The following is a 20,737-nucleotide window of genomic DNA, read 5'->3' on the forward strand; positions in this document are numbered from 1 at the left end:
ACTGTCCGCACGTGCTAGTCTAAGTTGGTAACTTAAGTTTGTATTCCTTCATAAAAACCGCTGGATAAAAATACCAGTTTGATCCAAAACAGTGGCCCATAAAAGATTTTTAATGGTCATTGACTACTGTTTTCTGTGATGTGGTCCTCTTAGAAATTTATTTCTACTTTAATTTTACGGCCATGGCTTAAAATAAGCTAGAAAAATAGATAAACAGTACACATATACAATGCATGCAGCTAGTGGGCCCCAGCGGTCAGGGTTCCACCCACATTGCTGGTTCTGAGTCGCAGGTGCACTCAAGGCCGCGAGCTTGATTCACATCCGGACCGTTGATATGATGGGACACACCATGGATGACACGTTCACTGTAAACCCTGAAAGACCTTAAACTCATATCACCTGTCCTTTTATTAGTTGATCCGGAGTCTTGTATGTGTTATTTTGGGTGGCTTCGGTGGATCCACCGGGGTAGGTGGGATCCCTGACTGTGGGGGTCACCTTGATGTACGTGGCTTATATCCATGCCGTACATTCAATTTTGCTAGACGGTTTCTGTAGTGTGGTCCACTTCAGTTTTGGATATGCTTCAATTTCGAGTTTATGCCTTGAAGTTATCTCCAAAAGTGAATGAACGGCGTGGATGAGACACATACAACACAGTGGGCCCACAGAATTTACTCACTGCGATGTAGTGTACTGAGTATTCAGTATTCTAACCGGGTCTTATTTTGGTAAATTAGATACTCAAGACCTCGCTTCTCTGTCCTATTTTCTCAGTATTCAATCTCTGCGATCTCTATTGAAATGCCTGTTCTCCGGCACGCTCTCCTTTTCTTCAAAAACCCCAGCAAAACCCTAATCTCATCCTCCCACTTTATAGCTCTCCTGTCATTCTCGACCTCCAAAACCCAAGACCCGCCTCACAAAACCCCTTTCATTGTCGATTACCTCACAACCTCATGTGGGTTCTCATCAGAGAAAGCAATCTCTCTATCTACGAATCTCACCCACATAAAATCCCCCAGAAATCCAGACTCTGTTGTCTCTTTCTTCAGAAACTGCGGTTTGAGCGATGCTAACATCAGAGACCTCATTTCTTGGAGACCCAGGTTCCTTTCTTCCAATGTGGAGAGAACCCTTCTCCCGAAAGTTAGGATTTTGCAAGGGCTCGGCCTCGCCGGCTCTGGCCTGGCAGAGTTTGTAGTCTCGAACCCAAGGCTTCTGGTCGTAAGCGCTAAGCCTGTGATCAATTTCGTCAAACCTCTGCTCCATTCTGAAAAAGACGTTATCAAAGTCCTCAAACGATCCAAATGGCTGTTTTCTGCCTCGGTTGTTGAGAATAAGATACGGCCCAACATCTCAATCTTGCAGAGCTGTGGCGTTTCCAGTCACATTATTGGGAAACTCCTGGCGAGAAACCCAAACTTCTTCGCGCGGAATCCACGTTGGGTTAAGGAGCTTACCAACCGTATCGAGGAGATGGGGCTTCCCTGCAAAAATGGGATGTTTGTTTATGCAGTGTTTACAGTTGGATCGATGAGTAAGACTGTATTGGAGGCCAAATTCAACTTGTTCAAGAGCTTCGGGTGGTCGGATGTCGATATCCTTTCTGCATTTGCAAAAGCTCCCGAATATGTGAAGTATTCCGAGCGGAAGATTCGGGAAGCGATGAATTACTTTGTGAAGGAGCTTGCATGCGAGCCATCATACATTGTTCTCTTCCCTAAGCTTCTCTCATACAGCTTGGAGAATAGGATAATCCCTCGATGTAATGTGCTGCGGATCCTGAAATCAAAGGAGTTGCTGAATAAGAACCCCAATTTGTTTCCGATCATTTGCTTGTCAGAAGAGAAGTTCTTGAAGCAGTACGTGCACCCATATATGAAGATAGCTCCTGATATCTGTCCAGCTCACTTGGGGCGTATGATGGTTCCATCGACTGAACTTCAATAATCAGAGACACACCTGACGGGTGGCCACATGTGTTGCAGGCATCTGTGCTATGCATTGTTTGGGCCCCAAATTGTAGACGACGATGCCCAGAAATTTGGGTGGTCAGCTCATCAGGTGGGCTGCATGTGTACAAAACGAATGTGGGGTTTTTAAAAATGATTGCTGATGGTCCACATCCAATGTTCAGATGTGGGCCTTCTAGTTGACCAGCCCGATTTTGGTCCAGGCCATTTACACGGTGGGACCTGACTGATGCATGGCTCAGATGTCTGTGACACATGACCGCATGCCTAGGTCAATGTGGGCTTATCAGAACTCCCATTGAAAAGGTATGAAGATGAAAGAACTTTTACTTCTCATTGCCATTCATGATTTGAGCTTGAAGTATAAAGAAATGTTATAGATGTGTTTCTAATCTTCTCCCCAGAATTGTACGACTTATAAGCAGGAATACCATTTTTTTTAGTTGCGGCCAAAGTTGAATGGATGATACATGAGAACAGCTCTCTCCTTATGGGGATTTTGTAATAGTGTCAACCGTTTCATCTGTCAAATTCAGGAGGAATGTAACTTTCAAGCTTGCAGATTGGATGTCATATTTGATCTCTTTGTCAGGGAGATCAATACATTAACATTGCTTTTTACAAAATGCGTTGTTTTCTGCGTTAGACAGTTTCCATTTGCAGGCACTAATCCTGTTAAAATCATCAACATTGGATACCATATTTCTGTAATTTTGGATATGAAACTTACAAGTTAGACTGAATGTTCACAATTCACTTCAGTTTGTACACCCAAACGCTGCCTAAGCACAGGGAGACAAGTGGAATTTATGAATTCATTTGGTTCACTGTGGTTGTTGCATTGATAAGAGAAAGAAGTGACTCATAGATGCTTATGGCCTTATCTGTTTCCTGCTTGTTATGTGCATATCTCTATCTACACTATCTGTTAGCATGTTATAAGTAAAAAAATGAACATCGTTCATCACTTCCTAACCTAGGCATTTGCACGCACATCCAAACAGGCCCTAGATTGAAATAGGTATTCATGTTCCCCACTTGTTTTCCCGTCCTTAGAGCTCTTAGAGATTGCCCAATTGGAACATCTATAGTGCAGTTTTCCAACTTTCCTAATGAGGCTTTAGGGATTGCGCAGTTGGAACATCTATAGTGTGGTTTTGCACAAATTTGCGCTTAATGTATCTTCTGTTGAAGTTGCTTTTGTTTCTGTGCATTAAATTGTCGGTTTTTCTTATTTGTTTCTTTGCAATAGTCCTTTCTTTCCCGTTTTACTGCATTCTTGTATTTGTTTTGGTCTCAAATTGTAGTCCATATCTTCTTGTTTTGCTGATTTGGGCTTGTTTATCCGTTACATTTATAGGCATCAGGGGCATCATTTCCCATCTTTCATGGTTAAAATATTTTCCCTTTATCTAAAAAGGATGTGAATTTTGATGGTGCTTGATAAGCTTTGAATCTGAATGTATTTTGCGTGTGTTCATAAAAACACCAATGGTTGAGAAAAGGCATGGCTTCTCAGTGGATTCTGGTGAAGGGTTCAAATAATAGGAGAAAAGGCAGTTATTTTCTTAGGGGAATGGGAAAGGCATTCTCTTTTGGGAGGATAGGTGGTTAGGGGATAGTTCTTTAGCAATCAGCTTCCCTAGATTAGCAGGGTTAGCTAAGGAGCCAAATACTTGTTTCTCAGGGAGGGGTGATGAAGTTATTTGGGCTCCCCCTTGTAGAAGGCATTTTCGAGATGAAGAATTTGAAGATTTTACTAGGCTTCTCCAACTTTTGGCAAAGGTTTCTACGGTTTCCTCAAGCACGGATTCGCTAAGACGGTTAAAAGATAAATCAGGAAAATTTTCAGTTAAATCGTTGTATCAGTCTCTAACCGAGGTCAGGGAAAATGTCGTGACATCTTCAATGAAGTTGGCAAAATGCTTCAATGATAGGCATTTAGGTGCCATCCCCAAATTTTTAGCTTGAAAACTGGTGAAATGCATAAAGGACATTTAGGTGCCCTTCTAATGATTTTTGACTTGAAAAGTGGGCGAAATGCCATTTAAGGGAAGGCATTTAGATTACCTTCTCACGATTTTTGACTTGAAAAATGGGTAAAATGCCTCAAGGAAGGGTATTTAGGTGCCATTACCTAGATTTTTAACTTGAAAATTGGGCAAGATGCCTAACGTGTGGGCATTTATGTGTTGAGATTTTTTAACTTTAGAAGTAGACAAAGTGCCTCAACGATAGGCATTTAGGTGCCCTAACAAAGATTTTCAACTTGGAAAGTGGGCAAAATGCCTTAAGGATAGGCATTTAGTTGCCCTAACCTAGATTTTTACTTTGTCTGCAAAATGCCTTAAGGACACAGGCTTTGGGTGGCCTTATTGAGATTTTGAACTTGAAAATTGGACGAAATGCTTTAAGGACAGGCATTTAGGTGCTGTTTCTTGGATTTTTAACTTCAAAAGTAGGCAAAATGCCTCAAGGCTAGGCATTTTGGTACCCATACCGAGATTTTTCACTTAAAAAAAAAAAAAAAGAAAAAAGAAAAAAAGGTGGGAAAAATGTGTCAAGGATAGACATTTGTTTCCCTTATATTTTTTATGTGAAAAGCGAGCAGAATGCCTCAAGTATAGGTGCATTCGGGTGCCTTTCTCACGATTTTTAACTTGAAAAGTGGGCAACCTCAAGGATAGGCATTTTAGTGTCCAAACTTAAAATTTTTACGTAAAAGTAGGCAAAATGTCTTAAGTATAGGTATTTAGGAGGCCCAACCAAGATTTTTAACTAGAGAAGTGGAGAAAATTCTTCAAGGACAGGCATTTATGTGTCTTTACTTGGATTTTTAACTTGAAAAGTAGGCAAAATGCCTCAAGAATAACATATTAGGTGCCCTTACCTGGATTTTACCATGAAAAATGGGCAAAATTCCTTTAGGATGGCCATCTAGGTACTCTTTTTTTTTTTGGGAAAGGTGAGAAACACACACAATACCACCCCACGCATGCACGGGCTCTCGAACCCTTGACCTCGAATATGAGACACACAATGTCTACCACTGAGCCAAGAGAAGACCGCTCCATTTAGGTACTCTTACTTGATTGTTTGCTTAAAAAGTGGCCAAATGCCTCATTAATAGGAATTTAGGTGCCCTTTCTTGAGTTTTTTAACTTGAAAAGTAGGTGAAATGCTTCAAGTATAGGCATTTACATGCCTTTAGAATTTTAGCTTGGGAGGTGGGCAAAGTGCCTTAAGGATAGGCATTTAGGAGCTCTTACCCAAGTTTTTAGCTTGAAAAGTGGGCAAAATGCATCCAGGACAGGCATTTAGGTGCCCTTCTCAAGATTTTTTAGTAGAAAGTGCTCAAAATATCTCAAAGAAAGGCACTTAGGCGCCATTATGCAGATTTTATCATGAAAAGTGGGCAAAATGCTTGAAGTGTAGACACTTAGGTGCCTTTAACCTCAAAAGTGGGGAAATGCCTCAACTATAGGCACTTAGGTGCCCTTACCGAGATTTCAACTTAAAAAGTAGGTAAATGTATCAAGGATATGCATTTAGGTGCTTGTATCGAGATTTTTAACTTGAAAAATAGGTAAATGCCTCAAGCATAGGCATTTTGGTTTGCTTTACCATATTTTTATATTGAAAAGTGCACAAAATGCCTCAAGAATGGGCATTTAGGTGCCCTTATCGAGATTTAAATCTTGAAAAGTGGGAAAAATGCCTCATGGTTGGGCATTTACAGGCCCTAACCTAGAAATGTTTACTTAAAAAGTTGGCGAAATGCCTTGAGGATTGGCATTTAGTTGGCCTTGCTAAGGTTTTTAACTTGAAAAGTAGACAGTGCACACGTATCAATGATAGGCATTTTATGCGTGTGGATTTTTAGCTTGAAAAGTGGGCAAAATGCCTCAAGGACAGGCAATTTGGTGACCTTACCCAAGTTTTTTGCTTGAAAATTGAGCAAAATGCATAAAGGATTAGTGCCCTTCTTGAGATTTTTAACTTGAAAAGTATGCAAAATGCCTCAAGGATAGGAAATAAGGTGCTCTTTCTTGGATTTTTACCTTGAAAAAGTGGGCAAAATGCATCTAGAATAGGCATTCAGGTATCCCTTACATAGATTTTTGTCTTGAAAAGTGGCCAAGATGTTCATGGATAGACATTTAGGAGCCCTTGCCTGACTTTTTTTAGCTTGAAATGTGGGAAAAATGCCTCAACAATAGGCCTTTTGTCTTGAAAAGTTTTTTTTTTTTTTTTTGCTTGGAAAGTAGGCAAAATGCCTCTAGGATATGCATTTGTGCCATGTTATACTAGTTTTTAACTTTAAAAATGGGCAAAATGCTTTTAAGGATTGGCATTTAGGTTACATAACATAGATTTTTATCTTGAAAGGTGAGCAAAATGTAGAAGTGTTGGCACTTAGGAGCATGGTGTGCCGTATAGGCTGTTATGGGGCCGTAAAGGCCGTTACGTAAAGGTAATGGTGGCAACCGTTACACGTTACGTGGTCGTAACGGCCGTAACAACTGTTATGGAAAAAAATGACCTGTAATTGCTATTAACGGCACATTACATATACTATAAAGGCATAATAGCCTCGTAATGGTCTATCACGGGACATATACAGGTTTTTCATACTTTTTAATCAACATTACGGGGCAAATACACGTTTTTCGGAGGTTTTTTCAAAAAATAAAAAATAAAAAAGAGAGATTGTAACGGCCGTTATGGGGTCGTAACAGCTGTTATGCCCGTATCGTAAAGGTAACGATGGTGGCCGTTACGACCACCGTTACCGTTACGGAACACCTTGCTTAGGAGCCTTTTTCTAGCTTCTTCTTCTTCTTCTTTTTAAATAACTTGAAAAGTGACCAAAATGCCTCAGTGATAGGCATTTAGGTGCTCTAACCTAGATTTTTTACGTAAACAGTGCGCAAAATATCCATTAAGGATAGGGTATTTGGTGGCCTTATCGAGATTTTGAACTTGAAAAGTGGATAAAATGCCTCGAGGATAGGCATTTAAGTGCTTGCACATGGACTTTTAACTTGAAAAGTAGACAAAATGCCTCTAAGATGGGCATTTAGGTATCCTTACCTAGATTTTTTTTTGCTTGAGAATCAGTCAAAATGCCTCATGGATAGGTATTTAGGAGCCCTTACCAGAAATTTGAGCTTGAAAGTGGGCAAAATACCTCAAGGATAGGCGCTTATGTGCCATCAATTGGATTTTTAGTTTGAAAAGTGGGTAAAAAGTCTCAAGGCCTCTTGTGGACAGCCTTTCTTTGAAGTCGCTGTTAGGAGGAATGGCGGAGCGGATATAAAGAAGCCTTGACCTTGAAGAAGAGGAAGTTAGGATTGTGGTGTTTGAGATGATATGGACAAACTGCGAAGGATGGATGGTTTCACTATGGCATTTCCCCAAGGACATTTGAAATTGCGTGGATTGACTACCACGACACGTGGAAGCGCTTAGAATTACGGGGGGGAGGGGGGCGGGGTTGTTTGTTGAATAGGACCACTTAAAAAACGTGCCAATTAAAATGAATTAACACTTCTAATTGCATAGACTACAAATTATATAATAAGTTGAGTCATTAATCTATGTATAAGATTGATATCTTGTGTGTGCGCATTCTATTAATCAAATGCCTAGCATACCATTCATTCAAGTATTCATATAATTCAACCAATTAAACTCATATGCATGAATAAAAAAGTGCTCAAATCACAATCGAAAACACAAGGATATATAGTGGTTCAACTAGCTTACTCCACTTCCTGCAGTGCACTCTTCTCGAGTGTACTGGATTTCACTATCATAGGAGTTTTCAATAGGTTCACCCTTAACTTTTACAAGCCTACGCCCTCGCCGAAGGCTCCCACAGAGACTTACACGTACACCCGTCGGAGGCCTGCACAAGGTGATGCAGGGCAACTAACCACTTGCTTTAAAAACTTGAACTGATAGAGCGTGGCAAATCAATCCCTTTATCTCATAGCCCAGGCCCCACATCTCATGGGTTAGGTCCTCAGCAAACCCCTCTCGTGCGCCTCACATTACAAGGGTCTCACCTCACACGAGTCACTCGCCTCACACGGGTCGCCCACCTTGAGTGTGCCTTCGCATCCCACAGGCCACCCCGCTCAAGCTCTGTGTGAAAATGCCCCATGCATCAATCACTCTCGGTGAGGAGTCTCGAACACGAGGCCTCCCGCTCTGATACCACTTTAATGCAGGACAGCTAATCACTTATTCTAAAAGCTCGAACTAATAGAGCATGGGGAATCAATTCCTTTTTCTCATAGCCCAGGCCCCACATCCCATGGGTTTGGTCCTTGGCTGAACCCCTCTCCTGGGCCCCACATCACATGGGTCTCACCTTACACGAGTCACCTACGTCACATGGGCCACCCACCCCGAGTGTGCCTCAGCATCCCACAGGCTACCCCACTCGAGCCCGGTGTGAAAATGCCTTTGCATTACAAGGACTTAACAAATGTACATTTTTGTTGGAGGCCTGCACGAGGACTTACATATGTACACTCTTGTCGAAGGCCTACACAAGGACTTGATCGAGTTTGGGTCACAAACTTTATACTCAATCCTACATAAGGAAAGAGTATATGAACTCTAATTTGACAACTTTGTCGGATTGAGCCCCGTTGATGCGCCTTGCTTGAGATGCGCCTCCACTTCTTAAATCTTCTTCTCTTGTGCTCTCTCGATCTTTGAAATTTTTCTTCTTCCGCTTCCTTGAATTGGCTATCTTGCACTTGATGCTCCAATGAGGCTATTAAAGTAATGTGAAAAAGGTTGAATCTCCTACAACTAAGGGATAATTGGTTCAAATTGAGAATTCACCTATATGGGCATTCTAGAGGATGATAGACATTAGGATTTGCCTATGTTATTTATGTTTAATCTCTAGAGAATGCAATATACCATGTTCTTCATCAAATGGAGCTTGGAATGTTCATTAGAGTGATTAATCACAATGAAGAAGGCATGGATCTCTTTGGGTGATAGCGTAGGGGTGTTGGGAAGGCTTGGAATGCTCTAGGGCTTATAAATCACCTAAAACCATCAATTCCACAAAGATCTGGTTTCTAGTTTTATAGAAGAAAGGGCTCCAATGAATCTATAACCGCTAGCTTCAATCAATCTAGCGACTCCTTCGATCGAATGAACTTAATTTGATTATAAGGCAAAAAGCTCGCATGACACTTTTGCGCACTTTCAATCGATTGAACTCGATATGTTGATCGATCGAGGTTTCTACGAAACAAGGCAGAAAGCTTGCTAGACGTTTTTGCATAGCTTCGATCGACCAAGATTAATCGAATCTTCGCTTGATTAATTGAAGATCGATCGAACTTGTGCATTTTGATGTCTTTCTTTTGCACATGAACTAGCCGACACAAACCTGATGACTAAGGGTTTTCTTATATGGAACAAGTCATCTAGGGTAGGTTGTTTTGGAACTAAAGAGATCTAGGGCTAGGATTACTAAGGCACTTCATGATTTATTTGTTGTCTTTGGCCATGATGCTTTAAGTCTTCGATTCTTCGGTCTTCAATGTCTTCCTATGGAGGCTTAACCGACTCAAGACACCCTAGCCCATGTCATTGACAAAACTGAGTCACTAAGAACATCATCTAAAATGATGTTGTGGCTTTTTCTTTTTTTCCCCAAAGAATTCCATCATCATCATCATCTAAGCCTTATCCCAATTAATTGGGTCCGGCTACATGAATCATTTTCCGCCATTCCAGTCTATCAAGGTCCCAACCTATAGTTAGACCATAGGTCATCAAGTCTTTTCTTCCTACCTCCATCCACATCCTTTTGGGTCTTCTCCTTGCCCTTTTAGAGCCTTCAGTTTGTACCAACTCTTAACTGGTGCAGTTTTCGGTCTCAGTTGCACATGGCCAAACCATCCCCCCACCCCCCTTTACCACCTGTTGGTGCTACTCCGAAATTCCCTTGAATTCATTCATTTCTAATTCTATCCTTCCTCGTCTTGCCACTCATCCATTACAACAGCTTCATTTCAGCTACACTTATCCTATGAACATGTTGTTCCTTAATTGCCCAACATTCTATCCCATAATGCATGGCTAGTCTTGTAGCTATCTTATAAAATTTCCCTTTCAGTTCAAGCGGTACATGACAATCGCATAAAACTCCAGAGGCACATCTCCATTTCTTCCACCTATCTTGAATTCTTTGGGTAATATCCTTCTAAAAAATATAACGCTGTTGCCGAGGATCGAACCCGGGTTGCCAGCATGACAGGCAGGAGAATACTCACCACTATACAACAACAACCTTGTTTCTTTTTCTTTCTTATTGTTTTTTTAATTCCTAAGAAATGCATAATAGTTCCAAATTAAGGGTCCTAATTTTACAGTTATTTCTCTTTTTGAAGATTTTGAAGGTTGAGTGTTGAGTATAGAGGAATTCGGGTTGGGTTCAGGTTGGGCACCTCGGGTTCGGTCGGACTGTTGATTAGGTCCTCTTGAGGTTGGGTTGGGCTCAGGTCGACCCTTGACGTGATCCATCTCGCCTGAGTTGCACCCCTATTTGAGATTGAGCACCTTCAAAGTTTTTTTTTTTTTTTGCTGGAAGGGAGGGGAGGAATGAAGGGACTTCCACCTCATTAATTTGAATGCGGTTCAGAAGCTTGTGAGAGAACTGGTCCTTGGGATTGACATGTTAGAGAAAGAAAGTTGGGGCCTTTCAGCAAATGGTGGAGGTTTGAGGAAGAGTTGGATTTTTATTTTTATTTTTGGGTATCCATCAAAAAGAAAGAAAAAAAAAAAGAGATGGGGTTGTCAAGCAAATGGCGGAGGTTTAGGGAAGAGCCGGAAGCTTTATGGAGGAATGTAACTTTTGGGAGAGATGGTTCTTTGGAAGGGATTGGTTTCGGGGTGGCAGAAATAGTTCATTTTTTTTTTTTTAAAATTTTTTTGGGAAAGATATTAGCAAGGTTGGACAACTATATGACGGGGCTAGTGTATTTGAGCATAGTAGGTTATGCGATTCGGGAGGCACATCTGCTTTCTCATCAGCAAATGTGATAGAGTTCGCTTCTGGAGAGATTCTTGGCTTGGATGGAGCTCTAGAGTCTTCTTTTCAGGCTTCTGTTAGATCTAGCAGGTGACAAAGAAGCATAAGCCCAGACCTCCCTAGCCACCAAAGCAATGGGAAAACAGACGGTTAACCGACTCTTCCTTTCTCCTTCACACGAGGCACATGTTGGGGAAAACCATATTCTGCTTCTTTAAGTCGTTTACCGTGAGGATCGTATTAGCTGTAGCTACCCAAGAGAAGTCTTTTTACCATTAGTGGAACTTGGGCCTTCCAACTTGTGCACATGGTGGGGGATTGCCCTTCCTGTGGCTGTGACAACACCACCAGAAAGAAAGATTTTGCCAAGAACTCTAAATTAGCAACAAACGCCACACTTTCCTATCATTAGCAATATGTGTATTGTTTAATCTGCTAAGGAGATTGGCAAAAAGGTCAGCTTAGACGCTGGATAGATTTCTTTGCATCCTGACCCCCCCATGGAGGAATGTGGTCACTTGGATTTTCGATATCTCCATTGGTGGTGGAATTGTTGACGGGCTGTTCGATGGGTGCAGGGAGATCCTTTGTTAGATGTGTTTGTTTGGAGTCTCATGGGTTCATAGAAAGAGAGGAATGCTAGACTATTTGTGGCTGAATTATCATGCGTACTGTTGAATGAATCAAAAGATCTTGATTTTTGTGGTTGCTCCAATGCGGATCCTACTGAGAAAATGGTGTTGTTTGTAGTTGTTCTGCTGGCTCTCCTTTTTGTCGCCTTTGGTTTAGTGTGACTTGGTTTTCTTTCAAAATCAAAATTGTCAGCTTTCAAGAAAGAAAATTGTTCATACTTTATATGATGTTTGCATTGCATCTTTTAATATCAATTCCAGGCCTGTTTTTGTTTGTTGTTGATCAAACCCCAACAAAAGAAAAATGTTTGAATGTTGATGTGTTCTTGTCTTGGGTGAATTTGCATGTCGGATTTCTTCTTGTTTGAACCTTAGTTGCAGGAATCTTCTACATAGGGGCAACTCCTAAGTTCGACTTGAATTGAACTCGTACCCCCACTTCCAAGGCATTTCTACTTGCTAGCATTTTGAAACAGAAGCTTTCCTGCCCCTAGGCATTTTTGGAATTGGCCTCTTTCTTTCGTCTCTGGCCTGGGTCCCACCACCCGACCTAGAGAAATGCCCGAGACAACTCCAAAGCATGCCATTTGATATGTTTACTAGCCCTGCAGACGCTGCTTTCACATGCTGCACCTTTACATACAACACACGTGCTAACCTGACAAGTGTGTGGAACATCTGATCCATGCATAAGGTAGCTCCCCTTAGTGAAAGGATGTCTACAATATATGCAGAATCAGGAGACATCAATTGATTGACAGGTGACAGCCATGCTCGATCGATCGCACCTTTTCGAAATTAGATATATTGTTCACTGGACAGTTTTGGACCATGTTCAATACAATATTCAGAAAATTCTCATTTACTCTCTGGATAGTTTTGGACTAGTTCAATTGCTTGAGCTTTGGTTTGCTCGATCGATCGAAGGGTGCTTGATCAGTGTTGATCGATTGACATTAAGATCGATGGTGCGCGCAGAACTGTGTAAGTGCGCGATTTGTTTTTTAATTCCGGTTGTGATAGTATATATATATGTCAGGTGTAATCGGGATTAGAGTATAACAAGGGTTTACTAAGACATTTCTAAGGGTTCTAGAGAATAAAAGCTAGGCTTTTGGGAGATTCGAATGAGGTTCTCATCATTGTAAGTACCTCTCTTGTAATATCGTTTAATAGTGGATTGCTTGTCATTTCGTGCTGTGGTTTTTTCCTGCGAGGGTTTTTCTATGTAAAATTCATGTGTTCTTTGCGTTTTTGGTTTTCGTTTTAATTTGTCTCATTTGATTGAATTCGGATTTGTTTCCAAGTGATCCCCAACACCCCTCTTGATGACATGGTCTGGTATACCCAGTCTTGATTATATGGTCTGGTGTACATTAAAGGTAGCCCCTGAACTCTCATTCAATGAGTGGTGCAGGTAACGAAATGCCAAAGGGAAGGTGGAAGTAGTCATGTACTTGGAAAATGAAGTGGAAGCCAGGATAGTGAAATGGTGATTGGTTCGTTCGCACTAAAAGGCTTAGTACGAACTAATGGTCCTGTAACCAATGAAAGTCGTAGCAGTTTCCCCTGGAAATCCACTCCTTCCACCATGTGAGAATCATTATTTGAATGGGAAGTTCAAAAGATAAGCCTGAATGGTCCTGTAACCAATGAAAGTCGTAGCAGTTTCCCCTGGAAATCCACTCCTTCCACCATGTGAGAATCATTATTTGAATGGGAAGTTCAAAAGATAAGCCTGAATAAGAAGTCATATGGGCCACGCCAATGGAAACAACTTACAGTTACTCTGGAAACTGCTAGGTTGATACCATGTAGCCTATTTGAATTTTTAATCAGTCTGATTTTTGATTCTTCTCTTGGACCTGGTGAGGTGCACCTGATTAACATGTTTGATGAGATAAACACACCATGGTAGCCCCACTCAAATCTATGGCGGCATTCTATCTCCATTGATCCATGTGGTGTAGCCTGGCTGAGTCGTATGTAGAGCTATTGTTATGTGATTCTATGGTTTGATTTTTGGAGTAGAACGGGAAACATTGAAGATCATCCCTTTTTTTTTTTCAGTATAGTAGGTTCAGTCAGCATGTGGGCCCCCAGTGAGTGGGGTTCCATACATGGGGATTCTGTGTTGGCAAAATAAAAACTCACCAACTGGTTATCTGCACCCGTTATATGTAGGGTCCACTATCCTTTCTGTACGTGTAACTGCATGACCCCGCAATAGGACAAAATCCAAAATGAAGTGGACCATGATGTTTATATGCCATACAAATCATCCAGTGTTATTGCCACTGTCTGAGATAAACTGTAGCCACAATTATCATCCTGATCCCAACAAAAGGTTATTTCTAATGCTGGGCGTTAAATCCCCGCTGTTTCTTGTGGTGCATGATCTACCCACGTGTTGGATCTGTCTGATTTTTGGACTCGTCCTATTGTGAGCTTGAGAAACTGATGGACAGAGTGGATTTCTCATGGGCATCTTTTTGGGCCCCACACTACAGTAAGAACCTCTGTATTGTATGGTTGAGAAATACTGGGACCACCTATGAGATCTATTTGTGTTTGACCACTAGTACGCTTCTGCATTTCCATACGAGAAACGCACACGCGTGTGGTATCCAACTCATTTGACACGTGTTGGACATAAGAAAGCTACACCATCATGTTAGATTTTTGCTTATTTTTCAGAGAAAGGAGAGAAGAATAGTCAGTCAGTCATTTTTACCTAAATAGCCGGCATATTGAAGAATATTCGGAATGCATCTCACCTAATGAATGGCATGGATTTCCAACTTGGCGAAACACCCAAGCTCGTTGGGGGCCACTATATATAATATGTGAAATCCATTCCGTCCATCAAGTGATGACCCTTATTTAACCGTGCATACAAAATATGACCCCAATTTTATTATTATTTTTTTAATTTTTTAATTATATATATATATATATATAAAAGTGAAAAAACTCTGATGGCCCACAGCAATGGGAACAATACATGCCTGTAGTGGTTTCGGTGGGCCCCTAGTTTTGGATAAGGCTGATTTTCGTACATAACGTTCATCCTGGCGAAAGACACCTGATAAATAGGCCCCACAGACAAACATATGATTCGCTTCCCATCACCACTGTTTCCTGTGGTCTGGCCCACCTGATTCGTGGATCTTGATGATTTTTGGCCCAGGTAATAGCATCAAAGAGCGCTCCGGATGGACGGGATGGGATTCACATACAGCGTGGTGGCCCCTCAAGAGTGAGAAGTCGCGTACGCGTTCTTCAGTCTCCCGGCCATTTGTCTGCTCTCTCTATTGAAATGCCTGTTCTTCAGCTCTCTGTCTTCTTCTTCAAAAACCCCTGCAAAACCCTCTTCTCAAACTCCCTTTTCAAATTCACACACCTCTTCCCGTTCTCAACGTCCAAATCCCAAAACCCATCTCCCCAAATCCCTTTCATTATCGATTATCTCACCAACTCATGTGGATTCTCCCCAGAAAAAGCAATCTCTGCTTCTAAAAATCTCACCCACATAAAATCCCCACAAAACCCAGATTCTGTTCTCTCCTTCTTCAGAAACTGCGGTTTGAACGACCCCCAAATCAGAGATCTCATTTCCAAGAGGCCCCAATTCCTTGCCGCCAATGTTCAGAAAACCCTCATCCCCAAACTCAAGATCTTGCAACAAATAGGCCTCTCTGGGCCCCATCTTTCCATGACCATAGTAAGAAACCCCGTCCTTTTGCTGAGAAGCGTCAATAACTGGTTCATCCCCACCGTCGATTTCCTCCGGACTGTCCTTGGCACCGACAAGAACGTCGCCACGTTCTTCAGGCGCTCCACATGGGACTTCCCCTCCGGCATCAAGAAACAGATGCAGCCCAACATATCGAATCTGCAGAAGATTGGCGTCCCGATTCAAAGAATCGTGATGCTTGTGCTGCGAAAGCCCACCTTGTTCATGCAGAATCCGAGATGTCTCGAGGGGACTGTTGCTCGCGTCGAGGAAATGGGGCTCACCCATCAGGACAGGATGTTCATCCACGCGCTTTTGACCGTTGGATCGTTGAGTAAGGCCACGCTGGAGGCGAAATTCAACTTGTTTAAGAGCTTTGGGTGGTCGGAGGCCGACACCCTTTCTGCGTTCATGCGGTATCCAATGTTCTTGGCATACTCCGAGGAGAGGATTCAGAAGATGATGCATTACTACGTGACTGAGCTCGGGTGTGACCGAGCCCACATTATCCTGCGGCCAAAAATGCTGACTTATAGCTTGGAGAAGAGGATAATCCCTCGATGCAATGTGCTGCGGATCCTGGAATCGAAGGATTTGCTAAAGAAGGGTCGTTCGCTGTCGACAATCATCTTCCTGACAGAGAAGAAGTTCTTGGAAGAGTATGTGGATCCATACAAGGAGAATGGCCCTGATGTCTATGAAGCTTACATGGCACAAATCTGAGAGGTTACACCTGCAAGGTAGTCCAATGAAATAATCTCTATTTTTTATTTCTTCTTCTTCTATGAGAAACGCTGACGCAGGGATGAACGTGATGAGGTCGATCACCATCTTCCTCAAGGATAACTCCGAATCCACGGAGCTTCTCTGGACTCCTCACAGAGACTTCTCGAATCCACAAGGAAAAGAAATAGAAATAATTTTAAATTATATGCAAGAAACTTGTTGATCGATTGATAGATTACCAAGACTTGGAATAAGTTTAGTAATTAAACTATAACTAAAACTCCCTAAAATTCATAACTTATTACAAATATTAAATTTTCTATTTATAGTAAGTGTCCTACTTAGTTTAACCAAGTTATTCTCCTAATTTTTCTAAACACTTTTCATGTTGGGCACAACTCCTAAAGCCCAACGGATGAAGAGTTATAATCAAACTAAAACTTACTATTTATAGTAAAAATGGAATTAAACATGATATTCAGCATTAAACATGGAATTCGGCCATCAATATGATGGAATCTGGCAAATTCGGCATGGGCAACCTGGCACAGCCGGGTTGGTTGGCTAAAGTAGCTCGTCCTACCCCAAAATCATTAATGGTACGTCGAGTTACTCATTCCGGTTTGTGAGATATGCCTGTTTTAAGGTTCTGACGGCCTTGATGACTTCTGCCTTTGATCAGGCCTTCTCTGATCCATGTTGGACATGAAAGTGTCCGCGACCCGCTCTACATCAAACGCAGACGGAACTGAACTGAGAGCATTGAAGAGGGTCTTTATGGTGCAGATTTTTAAGATTGCCGCTGTATCCATGATCGCAGCCGCTTATATGGTGAGATCCACTTTAGACATGGCCTTTAAACCACGATGGTCCATTCATAGGTGGGATATGGGCGTGTTTGGGTTGAGGGGAAAACTAAGGGGTCATTTGGATGGCTGTAAAAATGGTTTGAGTTGTAAATGATTTGTAGGTGTAAATCATTTACAACCTGTCCTGTTTGGCTTTAAGCTGTAAATGATTGTCTATGTTTGGATAGCGTGTAAATTGTTTAAGCCCTGTAAATGGAGAGCCAAGCTTTCCATTTATAGTCGTTAGGCTGTAAATGGAGAATCCGAACTTGTTGCCTGTAAATGAGATGGGGGTAAATGCTGTAAATCATTTACATCAGGCAAAAAAGGCCATCCAAACACTGTAAAATTTACCTGTAAATCATAACTTGGCCCATTTACGGGCATCCAAACGACCCCTAAGGAAAGCAAACAATTTTCCTGAGTTTCCTTGGATATGAAAAAAAAGAAGGTCATGGGATTTCCTTTCCTTGGCAGGAGAGTAAAACCTTCTCTCAAAAAGTGAATTGGTGGGAAAAGAAAGCCCATATTATGGTTTACAAATTGGATTTCAAATATGTTTTGTTCTAACACAGTTAGTTTCAGTGCATTATACAAATTGCACAAATGGTCACAATCATGTTAAGATTGTGACCCTTGGATGCGTTCATTCTTTGGCTTTGCCTTTGAAATTGGCGAGGCCTTTTGTGACGTGTTTCTGAGATTCTCTCTGCAACTCGTCGAACCATTTGTGATAGTTTGTAATCCAAAATAACCGTCAATTGCCTTGTCAATTGTATGAACACTCCCAAGTCCCTCCAGAACACATGAAATTAAGACTCGTTTGGCTGAGTGGTTTTTAAATCCCGTGGAGTTGGGTGCATTTTACAACCTGTGGAATCAAGTGGATTTTGCAAAGCAGCTTTAAGGTGGGAATGCAAAATGGCCTCCTCAAAATCCCTCTTATTCCTTACTATCAAATGACCCAAAAAAACCCACAAATCCCTTTTGCTCCAAGCTGCCAAATGAGCTCTCACGCAAATTCAAGAATTGTGAGAACAGTCCAATTGTGAAATGAACAGGAATTTGCCTCGTCAACCATAGACATGTAGTTTAGGAGACTCTATTAGTATTGGGTAGCTTTAAATTGAATTCAAATATGTTTGTGATTTGAAAAAAATCTTGTCAAGCCAACTTTGTTGGCTCATAAGTCTTGTCAACCATGATTTAGCAGTACAGCCAAGTGTATCTTTAATGCAGGGTGACCATCATGATTTATCTGTTTTGTGCTGATTCCATTGATAGGAGTGTGATATCATCTTTTTGTTTTCTTCATCTGACAACAATCTGCCATTAAATCATAAAACATAGATAACCATGATTTGTCATTGTCTGCTTCTGAGATATTTGACGCACATCCAAAGAGCCCCCTAATTGAATTGGGTACCCTTGTTCCTTGTTTCTTCTTTGGAGCTCTTAGAGGTAGGTAGTAAATCCATGCTTCACACTCGTTTCACTTCCACAGGCAGCCAAGACCATGTTGGCAACACCGTTCTTCTTATAAACCGTAGAAGCAAATCTCATGTAAGGGCATATTGATGCAACCAAGAAAAAAAAGTTAAGAATGCATAAGCTCAATGAATTTTCTTTTATTTTCTAAAAATGTCTGAAAATTGCTTAGTGGGCTAGGCTCGGGCTTGACAAACTTTTTGTTGGATTTGTTTCAGGCCCAAAAAGGCTTGGCTGGTTTCAGGTTCTGGCTGGGCTCAGGTTTAGGCTCGGACCTTGTATTATCAGGATAGGCTCGGGCTCGGGCTTGGGCTGACTGTGATCCAATCCAGGCCTTGCCTGTTGACATTCCAAATCTAACAAAATCCCCACATTGTTAGTAAGCCTGAGGTCAAGAGCAGCATTAAAATGATAATGAATGAATACCTTTCAGTCCATAGTATTGTGTGTGCCATGCAATGCATGATACTTTCCCATGTATGCCATGTAGTGCGGATAGGAAAAATAAAAATAAAAATTGCCATGCTATATTGAGGCCATGTCAAAAACTTGAGTACTTATTGTATCATATGTTTGTGTTTTGGGTTGATGGACCCTGCAAGATGATGTTTGTGTTCTAAGCTCTTGATCCGAAGGTGAGCCTGCATTTGATGTTGATCAAGAGGAGAAATGATGATTTTTCTCATTTTAGTTTTTATGTTTGGCCTTTTTATTTGATTTGCAGATCTTCCTGGTGGTGTCAAGTGGCTGTTGTGACCTGTGATGAGGCCAGCCAACGCAGTGTGTGTATGTTGGGTGATCATGGAGTTTGGGCTTCAGATTGCAGACAAGGAATGGCTGAAGAGAGCTCCTTCACCTTCAATTGGATTCTTGAGGACTGAAGTAGTCTACAACACTGCGCAGCATGCACAACGTCCAAGCAATGTGGGGCCCATCCTTTTCCATGTGTAACATGTACTCCGACCATCAGGTGATAACGCTTATGTTCACCTAAAATTCAAAAGATCATCCCGATACAAAACTCATATAGGCCTCATCACAAGGAACAATGTAAAATTGCGTCTAGAACATCTTGAGTTCACCCAGTGCGGCCCTCCTGAGATATGATCAGGCGCATATTTGTATTTTCCTGTCATCCTGGCGAGTCATGCGACTCACACATGAAGAACAGGTTCGATGAAATACACACACCATGCTGGCTCTACACACAAACCTATGGTTGGCATCCCATACCCATTGCTCCCTGTGGTGCAACGTGAGCTGTGGATTTGGCGCGGGGTTCTTGATCTTTGCCCCTGACCCACTTATCATTTTGAACAATCACCTTATTGTTAGATATGGATATTCAACAAATATTGGGATCTGATTTCAACAGTGCATACAAAGGTACTTTGATTTATTTTTGCAGGAGGGCAAGAACAGGGTAGTCCAAGATGATGAAATTATATTTAAAGGCCATTGCAAGGGCCACCTGATCATTTAGCTGACCACCAATCTGGCATTCTCCTTTACCCTCCATCATAATAATCGGGACCTCAATAAAGGGTTATTGAGATTTGCTAATCACAGGCACTACGGATTGTATGGCCAAGTCCTTTGGTGTATTAGCTCTTCAGTACATGATCCTGGTAAGCATACCAAATGAAAGATCTTGATTTGGAATGTGGGCAAGTCCATGCAGTTGGCAGAATAAAAAACACATCTCCATCTCACCCTTGAAAGGAGATAATTTGTGGGGTTTGGATGGAAATAACAGGGATTTTAGATTGACCTAGAAACTTATCAGTGGGGCCCAACTTTCAGTGATCACACAACCGTCCAACTGGTGAGGGGTTTTGAGAATATAGACATTCTGGTCAGATCGTAGAGAAAGCTGTAAATCTGATCACCTACAGGCGACGGCACTGAACTTGTGTTGACGTATCATCTCGCACCTATGTGCCATGCTGGCACGTGTGGTGTGTACATGAGCTTTACTGCACATGCACATGCACATGCACAGATAACCGTTGGTTTTTGTCCCATTTATGTGGGTCCCCTGTCATAGACACGTTCCTAGCATGGTTGAGCCAAAAGAAGATGGACCGTGAATTGACTATAACTTTTGATCCGGTATCGTTACGGGGCGCACAACCTATCAATCTTTCTTGAAATGGGCCATCCGAGGTGAACCGACCCACAAAGTGGGTCGATCTGTCCGTTTCGTCAAAAAAGCGCGCTTTCAGCTCAAAAACGAATTTTTAGGAAAAATTTACTAT

The 20,737-nt window shown here is 41.7% G+C and overlaps 2 protein-coding genes across 3 annotated transcripts; both read left to right on the plus strand.

Moving 5' to 3' along the window:
- Positions 1 to 774: 774 nt before the first annotated feature.
- Positions 775 to 12,869, plus strand: LOC131232342 (transcription termination factor MTEF1, chloroplastic-like). Of its 2 annotated transcripts, none has more exons than XM_058228577.1 (2): positions 775 to 2,285; positions 12,063 to 12,869. In XM_058228577.1, the coding sequence occupies exon 1, from the start codon at positions 808 to 810 to the stop codon at positions 1,954 to 1,956; it is 1,149 nt and encodes a 382-aa protein (XP_058084560.1). In that variant the 5' UTR covers positions 775 to 807; the 3' UTR covers positions 1,957 to 2,285; positions 12,063 to 12,869. The 2 variants fall into 2 exon arrangements, with proteins under 2 accessions (XP_058084560.1, XP_058084562.1); XM_058228579.1 differs by lacking the exon at positions 12,063 to 12,869 and adding an exon at positions 2,423 to 2,806.
- A 1,834-nt stretch (positions 12,870 to 14,703) lies between these two features.
- LOC131232351 (transcription termination factor MTERF6, chloroplastic/mitochondrial-like) lies at positions 14,704 to 19,851 on the plus strand. The gene is made up of 2 exons (XM_058228585.1): positions 14,704 to 16,157; positions 19,204 to 19,851. Exon 1 carries the CDS (start codon positions 15,001 to 15,003, stop codon positions 16,138 to 16,140), a length of 1,140 nt encoding a protein of 379 aa, XP_058084568.1. The 5' UTR covers positions 14,704 to 15,000; the 3' UTR covers positions 16,141 to 16,157; positions 19,204 to 19,851.
- Positions 19,852 to 20,737: the final 886 nt, after the last annotated feature.

Source organism: Magnolia sinica, chromosome 2 (assembly GCF_029962835.1).
Source record: "Magnolia sinica isolate HGM2019 chromosome 2, MsV1, whole genome shotgun sequence".
Classification (NCBI taxonomy): Eukaryota; Viridiplantae; Streptophyta; class Magnoliopsida; order Magnoliales; family Magnoliaceae; genus Magnolia; species Magnolia sinica.